Genomic DNA, 21,734 nt, shown 5'->3' on the forward strand with positions numbered 1-21,734 from the left:
AAATACCATTTTCATGTATACCTAAATCTTGCACCCTCCTTAACTTTAAGGACATAGTAAAAGTCTATAAAGGTTTATAAAGATTTTTATTTAATTGGGTATAAAGCCAATCTTAGAGTTGAGAGGACATTTTAACTTTTATTTATATTTTATTTTTATTTAATTTACTTAAAAAATTTTAATTTATATTTATTTAATATGATATAATCATATAATTTTTCTTAAAAGATGATTCCTTCTCCTGATGAGTATTAACATAAGTAACTATGATTCTTGCCTTTGTCTAGTAATATAATTTTAAATATTTTTTCTTGTCAGGTGGTATGTACAGTTACCTACGCAGCAAGCTCATCAGTATCACGAATTAGAGACTCCCTGCCTCCCTTTATCACCTTCCTCTTTTCCTATGTCTTCTCTTGAAGAAGAGGAAACTGCAGTTAGAGATGAGAACTGTGCATTACCCTCACGTCTACATCCTCAAGTAGCACATAAAATTCAAGAATTAGTATCACAGGGAATACAACAAGTGTATGCAGTAAGGAAACAGCTAAGGTACAGTAGAAACAAATTGTTCTTTTTCATTTTTCATTTCTGTTTGTTGGTTTAAATAATACACTTAACATTATAGACATTTTCCAGGATATATGCTATCAGAGTAGATAAGGAATATAGTTTATTAATTTATTAAAATAATCTTATTTATGAACTGATCATTTTTCTGCAGATGCTTGGCAAGCCATAAGTAATGATTCGAATTACTCATTTGAGATATTCCATATTCAGATTTGGCAAATTGGACTATTTCTAAATGATACATACATTGAATTATGTACTAAATACCTTTACAGAAAAAAAATTTGTAGAAAAGATTTTAAAACGTGGGTCAAGATACTTGTTTTAACCTATTTGAAATGCAATTAAATTTTATTACAACAAAAGAATGTGGATAGTTTTTTTGTTTAATGAAATTTTATAGATAGTACTCTGGTCTAATTTTATTGATACTCAGGATATAATTATTATTATTATTATGTGGCACTTAGTATGTGTGTGCCACCTATTGTGCTAAGCACTTATAGGCATGATCTCATTTATTCTTATGACTCATGAAGTTTGTGTATTTATCCTCATTCTGCAGATGAGGAAATGGAGACTGAGGGTGGTTAAAGATATACAGGCAGAACTGAAATCTAGGTCTGACTCTACAGCCTGTGCTCTCCAGCATGATTTCTGCTACTTAACTGACCTTATTCCTGCTGGTTATTGTGTAGTCTGATCTGAACAATACAATGAGTATTTCCCAGGATTATTTCTTAATTAATACATGACTTTTCTATTTAGCAGCTTTCTTAGACATTTTATGTTTATTTCCATTGGGGCATTCTTAGAACAGAGCCAAAGTTTGGTAAGCCATCCACTATTTTACTAAACCTATATTGTAAAAACAGAGGTATAATACAGCTCTTCAATATGGTCTACTGAATGTAATGCACAAAGAATATATATATTGAATTTTATCATTTCTTTTATATCTCTATTTTTTATAACCATCGTATGGCAATGCTGCCTTTTATTTCTGTCTTCTCATTTGTCTACTTGTAAAATTTGAGCAGACATATTTCATATATTAATTGATGACTTTTGAAAGCAATGAAACATGATGTTTGTATGCATAACTTTGGTGTAGGCCCAGTCTCTCTTACTTACTAGCTAGGTGTATAACTTTGGGAAAATTATTGGGTTGGCCAAAAAGTTCATTCGGATTTTTCCCTAACAGCGTACAAAAACCCGAACGAACTTTTTGGCCAATGCAATACTTAACTTCTGTAGCCCTCAGTTCTCTCATCTGTAAAGTGGGAATGTTAATTATACCTACCTCACAGGATTATAGTATGGGTTAAAGGAGATACTAGATGTGAAGTGTTCAGTACAGTGCCTGGCATAGTAAGCACTCAAAAACATGTTATATTTAAATTGAAAATACTGATTTCGTTAAATTCATAAAAATATCAAAGCTCATTCTAAGATATATAGGTGTTTAACCAATGAAAATATTACATTTCTTTAATCTGCATGAATTCCATGACTTAATGTATGGGAAAAAAGTGGAAAAATATAAATTACTTATAAAGCTGTAAACCATACTTTACAGAAGTTTATACTAAAAGAGAATCTTTGTCATTTGATCTGAATTAGATTGCTAGATTGTTTATGTTTTTATTCTATTTTATATTCTCCATAGAAAATTTGTGGAAAGGGAACTGTTCAAACCTGATGAGGTACCTGAAAGACATAATTTATCCTTTTTTCCAACTGTAAATGATATAAAAAATCACATCCATGAGGTACAGAAATCCTTGAGAAATGGAGATAATGTATATAACTCAGAGATTATTCCAGCAACGGTATGATTACAACTGTAATTCCTTGTTTTATTACAACAATCTTTCTCAGCTGATGCATGATTGCTATTAGGCCATATAAGTAACTGTGATGTAAGGAAAAATAGTAGTATCTTTCTCTCAAAATGTGAACACTGTGAACTCTCAGATGATGATTTGACTAAAATATTTTTCATTACTCTCACAAGAAGAAATACCAGCGAATTTCCAACGCTGACTATAATAACAATAGTAATCTTCACTTAAATATCAACACATATTATCTCTGTAAAAAGTATATCTTATTTATTTAACAGATATTTATTGAGTACATACTGTGTATATCTCCACCTCTTTTTAAAATTTAAGTAGAACAAGTTTAAATAGAATAGTTCAGACTTGAATACACAAAGTGATGATGTTGGTTCTATATGCCATCTATGGATATAAAGTTTACCTCATACTGTGATACTGTAGCTTTCTCCAGAAAAGTGGCCATTTCTATGAAAATTTTGCCTAATCTGAAGAGATTAATGTAGTTACCCAGAAACTACTAATTGTAATACAAGCAGTGATTTTGGCATTAAAATCTCAAGTAGCAGTATCCTTTTCTCTATACATTTTTACTCTCTAAATTCAGTAACTGAATAGATTGAGATTTTTTTAAGCTAGAGCTACTATTCTTTTCTATCCAAAACTCTTAGTTATTCACTATCCAAAATTCAGGAACTAAAACAGATTTGGTTAGCAGTAGTCTTTGCCATCTACACTTGCTATCCACATTCTTGCTATCTGACCTTAGGAAGCTAATTTATTTGCATAGTTAAATATACTTAATGCTTTGAGAATGTGAACAAGTAAAGAGAGTAATTACAGAATAAAGCACATTTATACTATGACTGAATAAGGTATGACAGTTGCATTGCTGTTTTAAAATAGTTTTCAAAATAAATGCTTTGTTCTTTTTACTGAAGTAAATGTTCCCATTTCAGCTTCAATGGACTACAGATAGTGGGAATATTCTCAGAGAGACTGTGACAGTTACACTTGCAGAAGGTAGGGTATCTTGAATACTTCTAAGATATAAAATCAAACAGTGTTAAAATTGGAAGACATTTAAGATGTTATCTAATTTATCTCGTCTAATTTATGGATAAGGAAACCATGTCCCAAAGAGGCAAGAGCAGCTATGTTAGGATTTATCAAAATACTTCCAGCTATTTAAATTTCCTCCTATATAATCAGCTTTTTTTTTTTTTGGTATGGTTTTTTTTGTATGGTTTGCTTTTTCTCATATGTTCTTACTCCTGTGCTCTCTCAATATTCCAAGCTTATTTCAACCCTTTTGTTCTCTCTTCTAGAAATGTCTTTGTCTAGAAATGTCTCTTCTAGAAATGTCTTTTCTCCTCTTCTGCATGGCAAACTCCTCTCATTACTCACATAGCAATCTCTTTGGCTTTAAATGCTCTCTTAACTTCACCCCCTATGTAAAGATGGATATTCACTCTTTTGTATTTATCTTTGCATTTAACATGGTATCCTTTGTTTATGCATATGTATCTTTCATTATGATTTGAGAATCATATTTTATTAAAATTAATATACCTAGTTCTTAGCATAATGGCTTCTAAAAAGTTAACACCTAAGTAGATGCTTTAGAATAAATTAATAATTATATACAGTACAATTTTTTTTATTCTTTGGCTTATTAACCTTTAAGAGTCACTTTGCCTATAAAATAACTCACAAAGTCTTTAGAATTATTCATTTGTTCTGTGTATATTAACTCAGTGTGATAAATGCTGAGCCTAAAAAAAAAGTAAGTTTCTTACTTCATTGAATTTAAAGGTTAGCAAGAGAAAAAGGCACTACAGTATATTCTAATGAATTACTCTTATGAATAGTGCCATGAGAGAATTGTGCCAAATTGTATGGGAACGGTGATAGAGACATGCAACTTAGTCTAGAGAGTAGGGAAGGGACACTTGAGAAAGTGTCTTGAGAAAGTAACTTTTAAACTGAGAACTGAAGAATGAATAGGAATTTGCCAATCAAAGGAATAGCATGTTTGAAGGCTGAGCAAGAAAGTGCTTGCCGTGTCCAAGGAACTTAAGAAAGCTAGTGTCAAGTATAGACAATGCTTAGAGATAAAACTGGTTAAACAAAACAGGTTTAGGAGGCCCTTTCAGCTGTCCAAGTGAAAGGTGATAGTGGTATAGATTACAGTTGGTGACATTTATACTAGAATTAGGCAGATTTAAGAGTTATTTAAAAAATTCAATTCAAAGGCCTTGGTTATTGATTGAATAGGTGTAGGAGGTAAAAGAGTGGGAATGATCTGGGATGACTCCTGAGTTTCTTCCATGAGCAACTGACTGACAGTGGCATTTACTGAGCTCAGCAACACTGGCATAAGAGTGGGGTATTGGTAGCAGGGGAGAGAAAAAGATCCTGAGATCAAGTTTGGAAAAGCGTGAGTACCAGTCATTTCAATGAGGTAGATTGGAAGGAACCCATATTGGCGTGGCTGAAGAGTGAATGGGAGATGAATAAAAAAGCAGAAACAGTGTGGACCACTTCTTCAAAAAGTTTACTATGAAGGGAGTATGGGGTTGAGGCAAGGTATGTTAGGACAGGAGAGACCTGAAGAGATAGATGAAGATGAAGGTATTTGATAAGTTTGGTGATGGGAAGTTGAGTACATTTCTATGTGATAGCTTCTCTTTTCTCTTTAAGTAAGAGTGTTAAGAATGAGAAAAGATCACAGGAAGGTGACCAAGATTTGAGGAAAATGGAGATTTAACATCCTCCCTGATATAGAGTGAGAGAAACATTATAAGATTGTCATATACATGAAGGTCCTATTGAGGCTGATGATCATGAATTGGTATTAGTAGTGGCAGCGAATTTCTTCTTCAGTGACAGTCAGCTTTACATGTATAGGCCCTGGAAGCCATTTTCATCCAGAATTAGGATTTTACCAGGGCGTTATGACCAAAGGACGGAGAGGAAAGGGAGTTTAAGGTATTTGCAAGAGAGTGACTAAAATTATAAGCCCAGGACTCTAAGCTGGATGGGGAGAGAATTTTATTAAGGAAGACAGTGATGGATCTGAAGAAAACTGAGGAATTAGTTAACTGGAGATCCACATGAAGTTGAAGCACAATTGTAGTAGAGTACCTGAGCAAAATCCCTGGAAGAATAGAGGTGGTGATCAGAGAATGGGATGTTTGAATTAGAGATTTTACATGTGGAATATTCCCAGGTATAATCATAGTAGCGGGTAACTGCAGCATAGTGAGGTGGGACGATTAGAAATGAAGCAGCCAAGAAATGTGAGGGTACTGTTAATCCTTTGAGGAAAATTCTCTTATTATCCTGATTTTACACATGAGGAGACTGAAGTTTAGAAACTGAGTTAAGTAGAATGTTGAAGGCTACAGAGAAAAGCCAGCACTTAAATCCATCCTTGTCTGACACCAGGACCATTTTTTAAAATTACTCGGTTACACGGGTGCAATATGCAGTATGGAAGCAATAAATAGTTGTTGATGATTGGTTTTAATTGGTTTTTGATTACCTTAAAGAGATGAGTATATTTGGGTTAACATATAAGAATTACATGAGAAGGACTCAAATTCCCTAAGGGCAATTACTTTAAAAATTGAGATATTTAGAAAAGAAAAATTTTTACTCTTCTTCATTTATTCAAATATGAGTTATTGAAAGAAATTTAGTACTATTATTATTGAAGACCTGCTTTATGCCAGGCATTGTCCTAGGCACTAGGGCTATCAAAGATGAGTTAAGTTTGGTCTTTGTAACTGAGATATTCAATAGGTGTTCCACATCTGGAGAAGCTTAGGTCCAGCATTATAGCATGAAAAAAATGGACTAGATTAGAACTACAGGTATAGAATCTTTTAAGGAAAAAAATAGCTTCTTACATCCCTTCCTAGATATACTGAATTAAAATTATTGGAGGTTGAATCTAGGAACTTATTTTTTAAAGTTTAGTGATTCTGATGATCTACCAGGTTCTGGAAATAGTAGACTAGATAACTTCTTAAAGTCCTTTTCAAACCTTTGACCTTATTTCCTATTCCATTTCTGATAGTAAGGATTGTAATAAAGTATATCCTAGAAGCCATAAAAATTACTTTGTTTTAATAGTTTATTTTTTATATAATTTAGGAAATTCACAAGGAGAAGCAATTTCCAGCAGAGTGGAAACAAATCAGACAAGGGGTTCTTTGTCTCCAGAGCCAGCGCACTTGCTGTCCTCACTTTCTTCATTTCAGCCAAAAATATTCACACAACTACAGGTAAGTATCCAGTGTAATAGCCAAATTTGGGGCCCTTATCGTTCTTCCTCAATCTTCCCTCTTTTCTTAGGGATTTAACAGAATTGTTATAGAATTATAAAGATGATCAAAGATGTTTTCATCATTAATTTTCTGACTTTTTTGTGTCTTGATTTAAGATGATAATTTAAACAATATGTTTTGGAAAAGTTTGAATTGACTATGCATGCGATAAAATTAGTTGTACTAATTTTCCTTTGGTTCTCGTTTCTGTCCTCACTTAATATTTGTTAGTAACTATACTCTTAGCTTTTATTCCAATTTTGTGTCAAAGGAGTAATATATTCGATAAGAAAAACATACATAGTAAATTCAAACATTTTGATGTAACTCTTTTTGGTTCAAAAGGGTTTGCAGTTGCAACCAAGATTCACTTCTTCTGATGGATCACCAGCTCTGATATCAGTAAATAATCACCCCTCCTCCAGTCCTTCAAGACTTCTGGATTCAACAGGAAGTGCTGTAATGAATAATAATTCTCTACTGCTTGGTCAAACTCATTGCCTTCAAACAGATACATGCCTAACCCAAAACAATAGTATTTCTTCTACCATGGGTAACCTTCCAGGACCAGATCAAAATCTGGTTGCAGTGGATCAGCTGGTGGAAGTTGGAAATGTTGAGGATACAGAGAATCTGGAAGGGAATGTTCATCGGATTCTGCTGGGAAATGTGCAGACCATTCCAATACAGATTATAGACAGCCACCCAGCTCTTAGTAAGTTAAAATCATATGATTTTATTTTTTTTAACTTTTATGGACTATCATCACTATTACACTAGAGAAAAAAAAACTGTCATTTCTACTCAGTGGGTTTATAATATATAAATAAATCAAGTAAAACCAGGAGAAAAAGGGAAGAAATTTGGTGAGCATGAGTTTAATAACTTTTAAACTTTTTAATGTTATTCTTTATCAAAATTATTCATTCCCTAATTACCTAGTTCTATGTGGAAAATCTGTGGTGATGTGAAATCAGGAAGGTCATTTTTGAATGCATGAAAAAAAATTAGAGAAACTCTAAAAGGAAAACTATTTAGTGTAAAGGTTATTATGGAAAAATTGATACACACACAAAGAAAAATTGGATGAAGTTGGCAGATGTAAAGGTTAAAAGGAAGATTTTGAGTTATAGACTTAAATGTTGAGTTCTATAGAAATTGAAAGGGAATTAGTAAGACTTGGGGACTTGGTTTTAATCCAAGACTTTGTTGCCTTCACTTTGGAATGAACCCAGTCAACATAGTAATAAACTCTGTTAACTGCTACTTGACCTATGTCACTTCTTTTCACACAAATTGTTCTGGATTGGGCATTTTTGTGGGAAAAGATTTGCAGTTTGCTTTGAAGAACAAAAGACTTCATAGAAATTATCCTTAGACCATATATTTTTCCCTGCATGTGTGAGATAGTGCCTTCCAAAAAAAATATCATTGTCTTTTAAATTTATAGGAAGCATACTTTCAAGAAAATTTATCCAGAGGGCTGTGGCAGTTTTCTTTAGGAACTTTAGGAGAAGAGAGAGAAAAGGAATATACATGAACTAATCCTCACAACTACTCCATGAAATAGCTAGTAGTGTCCCCATTCTGCAGATGGGGAGACCAAGGCTCTGGGAGGTTAAGTAATTGCCTAAAAATCACATGTAGTAAGTGACAGAGAGGGCATTTAAACCCGGATCTGTCTGCCTCCAAAGCTTCTTCCAGTTCTAAGATCTCTCCTCCCTCCATTGTGCCAAGGTTTTCTGGGAGCTCTAATTCAGATTGCCTTAAAGGAGACCCTCTTTGGATCTGAACTTGCATGATCTATCAAGTTAGATCATGATTTTAGGGACTACTTCACCTAAATATGAATTCTCAGGATCACTCAAATCCATCCTCTACTGGTTTTCTCGATATGGTATAGGCTAAACTAACACACCTGTATGTGACAAGCATTAGGTGTGTTCAACACACTTTTCTGAGCAAGTATAGTCCCCTTAACCTTGGTTCCCCATAGCAACTGAAAAACTGATATTCCTGAGAAAGAGAGAGAAAGATTTTATCTTAGGTATCCCACCTGCCAGATCACAGTAGTGTTGCTGGTTTGCTACATTTACATTAATTTGGTCATAGGTACTTTGAAATCAGAATGGTAGTACATTCTGAAAGGTTTCCCATAAGCAAACACATAGCTCGTGCAGCTAAGTCAGAGCTATCATTTAAGATGTTGCATATTTTTTCTGAAGTACTTAAGTAGTGCGGTTTCTTTAGGGAGAGAACATTGAGTGAGTATGGAGACCATATGAGAATGGTAACACATCAGTGGATTTGTAGTATATGTTTGGTGTTTGTAAAAAAAATGATTTTCAGATAATGAGAGGCTTCCTGACTTTTAGTCACACATATTTTTAAAGACAGTTGAGTTTAAATATGAGATATTCCTCATAATTTTATCAAATTATGGACTGATTTTTGGTCAAAGAATCTTTTGAAGAGAATAACTTTGCAGTTTTCTTGGTCTCTTTTTTTTCCGTACTGAGGGAATTTAATATGAATGACTGTTAAGATGTCAGAAGCACTGAGTTCTCAAATACACCAACTGATTTTCTAAATTACTTGATTCTTTTTCCAAACTACTGTTTTTTTTTTTTTGCCTTCTAAATTCATATAATTCTAAAGATTCCAGTATTATAAATTATATTAACCCTTAGGGTTTTTCTTTTATGTTCGGTTTTAAAGTTGAAGAAAGTCCAGAAGGTACCATTTCTGTGAACCAAGTTAAGCAAGAACCCAAAGAACCAGCATTATCTATGGAAGCAAAAAAAAATTTGGACTGTAAGAAATTGTCTGCTACATAAATTATTGAAGCTTTTCAGAATTTACAACTCTGGTGACTTCTGATGTCATAAAAAAGAAGGTGAATATTATCAAAGCGCAGCGTTGTGATAAGTGGACTGAAGACTGGTTTAATGAGCAGCTTTAATTTAAAACTGACATATTTGTTGCTAACTCCCTATTTTTACCTTAGATATTTTATTCCTCTTATTTTGTATAATTCTTATGCTTTTTGATTATCTGATAAGGCCAGTATTTCAAAAGGTCATCTGAACTTATCCACTTATCTAATTCATCCTCTGGAAATACCTAATTTTGATTCTTCAAAAAGAACAACAAAAAAAGTATGTGAGTTTGTGTGTGTGTGTGTGTGATGAATTTTTTTGAGTTCTGAAAGAGTTATTCCCTCTTTAAAGTTGTGAAAAAATTTTTTAAATTGGCAGATGAGAGAATATCTGAGGTCTGTCTCATTTGGAAAGAAAAACAACAGATTTTACATCATAACATGAAGCCCAACATTCACATCTGTGAAAACTATATAGTTGCATTTTAGCTTCTTCCATTCTAATTTTTATACTTATAACTACAAACCAGTAGTATACCAATGGTCATCTAGTAGAAATTTACAGTGTCTTGGTAAGTACTGAGAGTTTTAACTTGAATCAGATAAGCAAGAGAAATAAATGTATTTTGCATGGATTTATACAGTATTGTAGTTAAAATACTACTTATGGGTTGAAAAATGTAGAAATTGAGAGAATTCAGAAAGAATAATAGAATTCCCTGGTGTTAACAGATAATTAGGGGAACTTTTTGATATCAGCAGAAGATTTTTTTTTTTTTTTTTTCCTATTTTGTATTGAAGATTCAGCTCTGGTTAGAAAAGAATTTGAGTTGTATTTATTTTTCTGTGCCAGAGTTCTTAATGAATTGATGGTATTAGAATTTATAATATTTAAAGGTAAAGATTTATAGTTGAAAATTTAATTCATATTTAAAACTTTAAAACAACTGGTGTGTTATATTTGCTTGTTGAATAAGCATATTTACTTCAAATACTGAATAAGTACTAATCAGTATATTCATTATAAGCTTCTCTTTTCCAGAAGGTTGGTAACCTAGAAATGTCAATTATAACTGTCAAGAAATCACCTAAAGGCTTTTTTTCCCCCTAGAGACCATATGTGGGTTTATTTAAATTTTTATTTAAAAATAAGAATTTCAAATGGATATTAATGTTTAATATTCAAAGCATGCAGAATATAATATGAAATTCAGCCTTAATACTTTACATGAATATGAGTCTTTTTGTAAGTATATTTACTTCAAATTCTGAATAAGTACTAATCAGTATATTCATTATAAGCTACTGGTTTCTATAAGGCTGGTGAACTGGAAATGTCAATTATAGCTGTCAAGAAATCAACCTAAAGCCTTTTTTTCCCCCAGAGATCATTTGTGGGTATATTTAAATTTTTATTTAAAAGTAATAAGCATTTCCAATGGATATTAATGTTTAATATCAAAGCATGCAGAATATGAAATTTAACCTTAATACTTTATATAAATATGAGTCTTTTTGGCTTTTCTAAGTCCTATCTCCCATTCTTAATTCACTTTAATTGTTTCAGGTACACAACATGTATCTAAGTATAAAGCACTGTTATGTTAGAAACAGATGGAATTATAAAATTCCTTGCTCTTTATATTTATACCCTATTTAACATAAAATTTATTTGTACCTCTATTTAATGCAAAGTTAATATTCAGTTACATACATAATTTTTTAATAAGAATTGCTTTTATTTTTCCTAAGAATTGAAAATACTTGATGTCAGCATTTATAGAGGCAGGCTGCCAAATCTATGTTATGCTAAGTTAAACACAACTCTTAGTTACCTCAAGCCCAGTTTTCTCTTAGTCTGTGTGTATTTAAAGGGTATAAGTCCAAATTAATTTATAGGTTAGGGTTGCATTGTGGGTAATATTCATTTCATTTGTTATTTCTAGTTTTTATGGAAACTTTTTTCAAGATTTTAAATAATAGATCTTCACCTTTCATTAATGATAATAGTTTATTATAGTTTATTGAACTATATTCCTTTGGAGACATTCCTTGCTTTTTGATGTTGAGTTGCTAAGGAGAAATGCTTGTTAAGATACAAACTCTAGTCAGTTACCTAGGAGGATGAGAGATGTCAGAGGATCCAGACTTTGGCACTTGATCAAGAACAAAACATAGTTTAAAAACATTTCTCACTTAATTCTATGTGAATGTCTCTTCTGATACTTTTTTTTATGAGGACAGAAAGTTGCAGTGAATCTTCCCCACAAACAAAAAGAAAAAAAAAAGAGCATGAAGGTTTAAGTCCCTAATTGTATACTCTTTTGGTTTTTAGGTAGGAACTGGAACTATCAATATTTTCATGTAAGTATTTTAATGAGTAGCTCTTTAAAAATGGTTTCTAAATTAATTTTTAAAAATTAATTTGTCCTCCAAATGCATGTTCAGTCACAGTATATCGGTATTGTATTTTAAAGGTGCTTAGCATTGCTTTTTTAAAAGTATGTTTACATTTTTAAAATATTCAGTTAATTTTAAAATGCACAGGGTATTAAATACAGTGCATAAAGTTTTCAGTATCTGTATTTGGCATTCTCCTAACAGCTCTGCAGCAAAGTTTGACATATGTTCTTTTGTGTCACGTATTACAAGGTGTAATATCTGTAGTAGAAAGTTGGATGTTCAAAATAAGCAGTTAGAATTCATAATTACAGCTGAGCTTGTTTCTTTATTGTAGTTATCATTATAACTAAGCCTCCAAGTGAACATTATACATACTACAGTGAATTATAGATAAACACAGGCATGGTGGGTCCTTCCCTCAATATTGATTTTCTGTGTAAGCAGTTAACATACTTAAAAGAAAAAGCTTTTATGTTTTGTACAAGGTAAATGTTTTCTAAAAGTCACAAAACTGACAGAAAATAGTCTTGGTGATATGGTCCTGCATTAGAGTTTCTAATCTTGAGGCCTACCAGCTTGTGTTTCATCTTTATATCCTGTCAAAATACATGCTTAATCATGTGAATATGAGAAAGATGCAGTTTAATTTTGTACCAGGTTTTTTAAAAAATTAAATAATGTGTGTATATATGTGTGTGTGTGTGTATATATATATATATATATATAGTAACTTAATGTTTACTGTCCTTGTTATAATGTAATTTTTTTCATTAAAAAATCCTGTGTTACTTTTTTCTTAAGCTTGTTAGTTTCCTTTTTATACTTTTCCTGAGCGTAGTGGTAATTTTGTTCATCTTGAAGATGCTTAATAAACACGTTAGTACCTGAGAATTTTGGCTAGAGATTTATGTTCAATTTGGAACCTGAATGTTTTTAAGCATAACTACCAGTAACTCCTGTTATCATTATGTTTGGGGATATATATGCATTCAGTGCTCTCAACTCAGCCAACTATCAACATTTTAAAACAATGCGTTTAATAGGGTGTAAGTAATTCTTCCCCCCCCCCCCACATTTTGGCATTATAACATCTTCAAGTACAGTTTTATATTTTTGGAGTAGTGACAGGAGTATGTGATTTAAAAAGTCACATACTTTTGAAAGTCACAAAATCATTAATTTTTTCCCTCTTTGCTTTTTTTTTTTCCTTTATTCCACTCTACCTATTCTTCAGGACCATAGACTATCTTACTCTCTCTCCGGAGGGGGACTGCATCGTCTCTTCCCCATCAACTGATTAGGCTTTAGACATCTTAAATGGTGTATTATTTTTATCTAAATATCTGTAATTCTACTCATTTAACATAATGGTAATGGCAAAGCCTAGTATACTTTTGCCACATACATGTTAGCTATGAATTCTGTTGTTGAATAATATAATATTCATTGCCGACTGAATTCTTAAAACTTAAGGAATAAACTCAGAATTTTTAAAAAATCGCATTTGTTAATGAACCCTAAATTGATTCATGAGAAAAATAAACTGTATGATTAATATGGAAAACCTTTGAGAATGTGATATGGGTGTAAGAGTGCAGGGGAGATGTTGCTTAATGGTACAAACTTGCAACTAGTAGATACATAATTCCTGGAGATCTGATGTACTGCATGGTGATTATAGTCAACAATACTGTATTATAAACATCAAAGTTGCTCAGAGACTAGATCTTAATTGTTCTCACTACAAAAAAGAAATAATAATTATGTGACATGATAGAGGTGTTAGCTAATGCTACAGTGGTAATCGTATTGCAATATATAAATTACCGAGTTAACACATTGTACACCTTAAATGTTATATGTCAATTATATCTCAATTAACAAAAGAATTCTAAAACCAGAGGAGAGAATGGGAGTTAGATACCAGCAGTTTTAATTTTTAAATATCTCTATTTAAGTATATAATTGACATAAAATAAACTGCACATATTTATAGTATACAATTTGGTAAGTTTTGATGTATGTATATGTGTATGAAACCATCACCACAGTCAAATAATGAACATATCTATCACTCCCAGAAGATTCCTGGTGCCCCTTTGTAATCCATTCCCACTTCTTCCTGCCTCCACCCTTACCCCACCATCCCCAAACAACTACTGAACTGCTTTCTGTCACTAGAGGTCAATTTATTATGTCTACAGTTTTATAAAAATGAAATCATATAGTATGAGCCTTTTTAAAATCTGACCTTTGTCACTCAGCATAGTTATTCTGAGATTCATCTATGTCACAAGATATATGAATAGTTCATTCCTTTTTACTGTTGAGTAGTCCATTGTATGAATATACCGTAATTTGTTTATCCATTCAGCTATTGATGGACATTGGGTTGTTTATATTTCTTGGCTATTACAAATAAAGCTGCTATGAACATTTGTGTAAGTCTTTGTATGGACATATGCTTTCATTTCTCTTGGGTAAATATAGGAGTAGAATGGTTGGGTCATATGGTAGGTATAAATTTAACTCTTTAAGAAACTCTCAAATGATTTTCCAAAGTGATTGTACCATTTTACATTCCAATCAGCAGTTGGAGTTCCAGGTGCTCTATATTATAGGCAACACTTGGTATGGACAGGCTTTTAAATTTTAGGCGTTATAATAGGTGTGTAGTAGTAGCTCATTGTGGTTTTACTTTCCATTTCTCTAATAACCAGTATTGTTGAGCATCTTTTCATGTTTCATTTGCCATCTGTATTTCTTCTTTAAGTGTCTGTTTGAATCTTTCACCTATTTTTAAATTTAATTGTTGTTTTCTCATTATAGAGGTTTAAAAAGTATATTCTAGATACAAGTATTAGAAATGTGATTTACAAATATTTTCACCTGATCTGTAGCTTATCTTTTCACTCTCAGAATCTTTCAAAGGACAGAAGTTCTTAATTTTGATAACATCTAATTTATCTTTTTTTTCTTTAAGGATGCTATTTTCATGTTGTATCAAAGAGATCTTTGCCTAGCCCAAGGTTTTCTTGTTTTCTTCTGCAAGTTTTATAACTTTAGCTTTACATTTAGATCCATGATCCATTTTGAATTAATTTTTGTGTACATAGGGCAAGGCATAGATTAACTGTTTTTGGCATATGAATATCCGTTTGTTCCAGCATCATTTTTTGAAAGAACTTATACTTTCTCCATTGAATTGAATTTATACCGTTGATGAAAAATCCATTCATCACATATATGTGGGTCAGTTTCTGGACTCTGTTCTCTTCCATTGATCTGTCGTCTATCTCAGTGGTCTCAACTGGGGCAGTTTTGCCTCCAGAGTACATTTGGCAAAGTTTAGAGACAATTTTAGTTGTCAGAACAGGGGAGATACCACTGGTTTCTGGTAGATAGAAGCCAGAAATGCTGCTCAGCATCGTACAGTACATAGGACAGCTCCCACAACAAAAAATTATCTGGCCTAAAATGTGAGCAGTACTGGGATTGAACAACTCTGTTCTGTCTTGATACTGAATATCACACTGTCTTGGTTACTGTAGCTTTATACACTGTCTTGGTTACTGTAGCTTTATAATAAGTCTTAAAGTAAGGTAGTGTAAGTCCTTGAATCTTATTCTTCTTTTTCAACTTTGTTTTGGCTATTCTAAAGTCCTTTGTTTTTTCATGTGAATTTTAGAATCACCTTGTCAATTTCTTAAAAAACAAACAAAAAACCTGATAGAATTATGTAGAATATATAGATCAATTTGGGGGTAATTGAAATTTTAATATTGACTCTTTAATTTTTCTCTGCAATGTATTAGAGTGTTCAGTGTAGAAGTCTCATGTCTTTTGTCAGATTTATCACTAAGACGTTATAAATAGTATTATTTTTAATTTCAACATCTGATTTTTGCATTAGTATATAGAAATACAATTGATTTTTTATATGGACCTTATATGTTGCAACCTTACTAAACTCATCTATTAGTTCTAATAGCTCTTTGGTAGATTCTATCAGATTTTCTGCATAGACAATCATGCTGTTTTATATCTTCCTTTCCAATCTGGATACCTTTTATTTCTTTTTCTTAACTATTACACTGGCTAGAACCTAAAGTACAATTTTGATTGGAAGTGACTAGAGTGGACATCCTTGCTTTGTTTCTGATCTTTCACCTTTAAGCGTGATGTTAACCGTGATTTTTGCATAAGTCCTTTATTAAATTGAGTGAGATTCCTTATGTTCTTAACTTGCTGAGAGTTTTTATTAAGAACGGGTATTTGATTTTATCGAGTGCTTTTTCTGGATATATTGAGATGGTTATTTGGTTTTTCTTTTTTCAGTTTCTCAATATGGTGAGAGACTTTGAATTTCAAAGGGCAAAACAACCTTGTATCCTTGCATTCCTGGAATAGATCATACTCATTCATCAGGATGCCTTATCCTGTTTTATTTATTGTTGGGTTTCAGTTACATTTAATGTTATTATTGATACGGTTGGGTTTAAGTCTTCCATCTTGCTATTTGCTTTCTATTTGTCCCATCTACACTTTGTTCCCTTTTTCTTTTTTGTATGCCTTCTTTTGGTGCAGTTGAACTTTTTATGATTCAGTTTTACCTCTTTTATTGACTTATTAGCAGTAACTCATTATTTGAATGATTGCTTTAGTGCTTACAGTGTACATCTTTAACTATCACCGTGTAACTTCAAGTACTATTCCACCATTTCACATACAGTGTAAGACTCTTAAAATAGTATACTTCCATTTTTTCCCTTCTCCCCTTTGTGCTATTGTTGTCATACATTTATTTCCATATACCTTATCAACCCCACAGTATACTGTTATTATTTACACCTTAAATAATCAGTTATCTTATAAAGAGATTTAAATAATTAAAAATCTTTGTATTTACCCACATAATTATTACTTTCATTGTTCTTCATTCCCTTGTGTAGATCCATATTTCCATTTGGAGTCATTTTTTCTTTTACTTCCTTTAACATTCCTTTAAATGGAACTTCCTTTAACATTTCTTTCTGGTAGATCTGTTGCATATGAATTTTTCAGACTTTTCAGTCTGAAAAAGCCTTTATTTTGCCTTCATTTTTGAATGATATTTTCCCTGGATAAAGAATTCCAAGTTGATAGTTTTTTCCTTTATTTTAAAATTGCTGCTCCACTGTGTTTCCAGTGAGAAATTTGCTATCATTTTAATCTTTGTTCTTTAATATGTGTCTTTCTTTTCTTTGGCTGATTTTAATATTTTATTTTTATCACTGGTTTTCAGCAACTTCATTATGATATTCCTTGATGTAGTTTTCTTTACATTTCTTGTATTTGGGTTTCTTGATCTTCTTGGATCTATAGTTTTAATCAAATTGGGAAATTTTTCAACCATTTTTTTCCTTAAAAAACTTTGTCTTCCTTCATTACTCTCTATCAGGTATTCCAAATATATATATATATATATATATGGCTGCTTGATGTTATCCCATATCACATTTTAATTTTTTTCATTCTTTTTTTCTATCTGTGTTCATGTTGTATATTTCATTTTGCTCTGTCTTCAAATTCACTGATCTTCTGAAATGTCTAATCTGTTTGTTAATGCCAAATTATTGAGTTATTGGCTGATTTTTAATAAAACTTGGTAATTAATGACCTAGTGTATTTCTCAACAAAGACATTGTAGTTTGCTTGTTTTTTTAATTTTTATTTTGTATTGGAGTATGGTTGATTTACAATGTTTTATTAGTTTCAGGTGTATAGCAAAGTGATTTAGTTATACATATACATATATCTATTCTTTTTCAGATTCTATTTCCCATATAGGTTGTTACAGAGTATTGAGTGCTAATTGAGTGCTATACAATAGGTTCTTGTTGATTATCTATTTTATATATTATAGTGTGTATATGTTAATCTCAACTTTCTAATTTATCTCTCCCACCCACCTTTCCCCTTTGGTAACCATAAGTTTGTTTTCTAAGTCTGTGAGTTTGTTTCTGTTTTGTAAATAAGTTCATTTGTATCATTCTTTTGGATTCAATTTAAATTCATTTTTTAGATTCTCTGTGTGACTTACTTCACTTAGTATGATAATCTCTAGATCCATCCATGTTGCTGCAAATGACATTATTTCATTCTTTTTTTATGGCTGAGTAATATTCCATTGTATATATGTACCACATCTTCTTTATCCATTTATCTGTAGATGGACATTTAGGTTACTTTCATGCCTTGGCTATTGTAAATAGTGCTGCAATGAACATTGGGGTGCGTGTATCTTTTTGAATTATGGTTTTCTCCAGATACATGCCCAGGAGTGGGATTGCTGGATCATATGGTAGCTCTATTTTTAGTTTCTTAAGGAACCTCCATACTGTTCTCCATAGTGTCTGTACCGATTTACATTCCCACCAACAGTGTAGGAGAGTTCCTTTTTCTCCACACCCTCTCCAGCATTTTTTGTTTATAGACTTTTTGATAATGGCCATTCTGACTGGTGTGAGGATGTACTCACACCTCTCGTTGTAGTTTTGATTTGCATTTTTCTAATAATTAGTGATGTTGAGCATCTTTTCATGTGCCTCTTGGCCATCTGTATGTCTTCTATGGAGAAATGTCTGTTTAGATCTTCTGCCCATTTTTTGATTCGGTTGTTTGTTTTTTTGGTATTGAGCTGCATGAGCTGTTTGTATATTTTGGGGATTAATCCCTTGTCAGTTGCATTGTTTGCAAATATTTTCTCCCATTCTTTTTGTTGTCTTTTTGTTTTGTTTATGGTTTCCTTTGTTGTGCAAAAGCTTTTGAGTTTAATTAGGTGACATTTATTAGTTTTTGTTTTATTTTCATTACTCTAGGAGATGAGTCCAAAAAGATATTGCTGCAATTTATGTCAAAGAGTGTTCTGCCGATGTTTTCCTCTAAGAGTTTTATAGTATCCAATCTTACATTTACGTCTTTAATCCATTTTGAATTGATTTTATGGTGTTAGAGAATGTTCTAATTTCATTCTTTTACATGTAGCTGTCCAGTTTTCTCACCACCACTTATTGAAGAGACTGTCTTTTCTCCATTGTATATTCTTGCCTCCTTTGTCGTAGATTAATTGACCATAGGTGCGTGGGTTTATTTCTGGGCTTTCTATCCTGTTCCATTGATCTCTAAGTCTGTTTTTGTGCCAGTACCATACTGTTTTGATTACTGTAGATTTATAGTATAGACTGAAGTCAGGGAGCCTGATTCCTCTAGCTCCGTTTTTCTTTCTCAAGATTGCTTTGGCTGTTTGGGGTCTTTTGTGTTTCTGTACAAATTTTAAGACTTTTGTTCTCTGCAAAAAATGCCCTTGGTAATTTGATAAAAATTGCATTGAATCTGTACATTACCTTGTGTAGTATAGTCATTTTGACAATACTGATTCTTTTAAGCCAGGAACATGCTATATCTTTCCATCTGTTTGTGTCATCTTCAATTTCTTTCATCAGCATCTTATAGGTTTTGGAGTACAGGTCTTTTGCCTCCTTAGGTAGGTTCATTCCTAGGTATTTTATTCTTTTTGATGTGATGGAAATGGGATTGCTTCCTTAGTTTCTCTTTCTGATCTTTCGTTGTTAGTGTATAGAAATGCAAGAGATTTCTGTGTATTAATTTTGTATCCTGCAACTCTACCGAATTCATCGATGAGCTCTACTAGTTTTCTGGTGGCATCCTTAGGATTTTCTATGTATAGTATCATGTCATCTGCAACAGTGACAGTTTTACTTCTTCTTTTCCAATTTGGATTCCTTTTTATTTCTTTGTCTTCTCTGATTGCCGTGGCTAGGACTTCCAAAACTATGTTGAATAAAAGTGGCGAGAGTGGATATCCTTGTCTTATACCTGGTCTTGGAGGAAATGCTTTCATCTTTTCACCATTGAGTATACTGTTAGCTGTGGGTTTGTCATATATGACCTTTATTATGTTGAGGTAGGTTCCCTCTATACCCACTTTCTGGAGAGTTTTTATCATAAATGGGTGTTGAATTTGTCAAAAGCTTTTTCTGCATCTATCGAAATGATCATATGGTTTTTATTCTTGAGTTTTGTTAATGTGGTGTATCACACTGATCGATTTGTGGATATTGAAAAATTCTTGCGTTCCTGGGATAAATCCCACTTGATCATGGTGTATGATGCTTTTAATGTATTGGTGGATTCAGTATGCCAGTATTTTTTTTAAGGATTTTTGTGTATGTGTTCTTCAGTGATATTGGCCTGTAATTTTCTTTTTTTGTGGTATCTTTGTCTGGTTTTGGTATCAGGGTGATGGTGGCTTCATAGAATGGGTTTGGGAGTGTTCCTTCCCCTGCAAGTTTTTGGAATAGTTTCAGAAGGATAGGTGTTAACTCTTCTCTGAATGTTTGATAGAATTTCCCTGTGAAGCCATCTGATCCTGGCCTTTTGTTTGTGGGGAGTATTTTAATCATAGTTTCAAGTTCAGTACTTGTGATTTCTCTGTTCATATTTTCTATTTCTTCCTAGTTCAGTTTTGGGAGATTGTACCTTTCTAAGAATTTGTGCATTTCTTCTAGGTAGTACATTTTATTAGCATATAGCTGCTTTTAGTAGTCTCTTATGATCCTTTGTATTTCTGTGGTGTCCATTGTAATTTCTCCTTTTTCATTTCTAATTTTATTGATCTCAGCCCTCTCCTTCTTTTCTTGATGAGTCTGGCTAAAGGTTTATCAATTTTGTTTATCTTTTCAAAGAACCAGCTTTCAGTTTCATCAGTCTTTTCTATTGTTTTCTTCATCTTTATTTTATTTATTTATGCTCTGGTCTTTATGATTTCTTTCCTTTTGCTAACTTTGGGTTTTGTTTGTTCTTCTTTCTCTAATTGTTGGAGGTGTAAGGTTAGGTTGTTTATTTGGGATTTTTCTTGTTTCCTGAGGTGAGATTGTATTGCCAGAAATTTTCTCTCTTAGAAATGCTTTTGCTGCATCCCATAAGTTTTAGAACATCATGTTTTCATCTTCATTTGTCTCTAGGTATTTTTTGATTTCCTCTTTGATTTCTTCAGTATCTGTTGGTTGTTTAATAGCATACTGTGTTTGTGGTTTTTTACATTTTTTTTGTTATAGTTGATTTCTATTGTCATAGCGTTGTAGTGGAAAAGATGCTTGATATGATTTTAATTTCCTTAAATTTATTGAGGCTTGCTTTATGGCCCAGCCTGTGAATTATCCTGTAGAATGTTCCATATGCACTTGAAAAGAATGTGTATTCTGCTGCTTTCAGATGGAATGCTCTATATATATCAATTAAGTCCATCAGATCTAATGTGTCATTTATGACCTGTGTTTCCTTGTTGATTTTCAGTCTGGATGATCTGTCCATTGATGTTAAGTGGGGTTTTTAAGTGCCCCACTATTATTGTGTTACTGTTGATATCTCCTTTTCTGGATGTTAGCATTTGCCTTATATATTGAGGTGTTCCTATGTTGGGAGCATATATATTTACAATTGTTATATCGTTTTCTTGGATTGATCCCTTGATCATTATGTAGTGTCCTTCTTTGTCTCTTGTAACAGTCTTTATTTTAAAGTCTGTTTTGTCTGATACGAGTCTTGCTACTTCAGCTTTCTTTTGATTTCCATTTGCATGGAATACATTTTTCCATCCCCTCATTTTCAGTCTGTATGTGTCTTTAGATCTGAAGTGGGTCT

General features: G+C 32.3%; 1 protein-coding gene across 3 annotated transcripts in view; it reads left to right on the forward strand.

Annotated features, from left to right (window-relative positions):
- CARF (calcium responsive transcription factor) overlaps positions 1 to 21,734 on the forward strand; it is a 99,649-nt gene that overhangs the window by 37,325 nt on the left and 40,590 nt on the right. For all 3 annotated transcript variants that reach the window (XM_061186592.1, XM_061186577.1, XM_061186585.1), the window contains 7 exons: positions 319 to 552; positions 2,243 to 2,405; positions 3,374 to 3,437; positions 6,576 to 6,706; positions 7,094 to 7,463; positions 9,467 to 9,644; positions 11,962 to 11,990. In XM_061186592.1, coding sequence (XP_061042575.1) covers positions 319 to 552; positions 2,243 to 2,405; positions 3,374 to 3,437; positions 6,576 to 6,706; positions 7,094 to 7,463; positions 9,467 to 9,585 — 1,081 coding nt within the window. In that variant the 3' untranslated portion in view covers positions 9,586 to 9,644; positions 11,962 to 11,990. The remainder of the gene's footprint in view (positions 1 to 318; positions 553 to 2,242; positions 2,406 to 3,373; positions 3,438 to 6,575; positions 6,707 to 7,093; positions 7,464 to 9,466; positions 9,645 to 11,961; positions 11,991 to 21,734) is intronic.

Source organism: Eubalaena glacialis, chromosome 1 (assembly GCF_028564815.1).
Source record: "Eubalaena glacialis isolate mEubGla1 chromosome 1, mEubGla1.1.hap2.+ XY, whole genome shotgun sequence".
In the NCBI taxonomy this organism is placed as follows: domain Eukaryota; kingdom Metazoa; phylum Chordata; class Mammalia; order Artiodactyla; family Balaenidae; genus Eubalaena; species Eubalaena glacialis.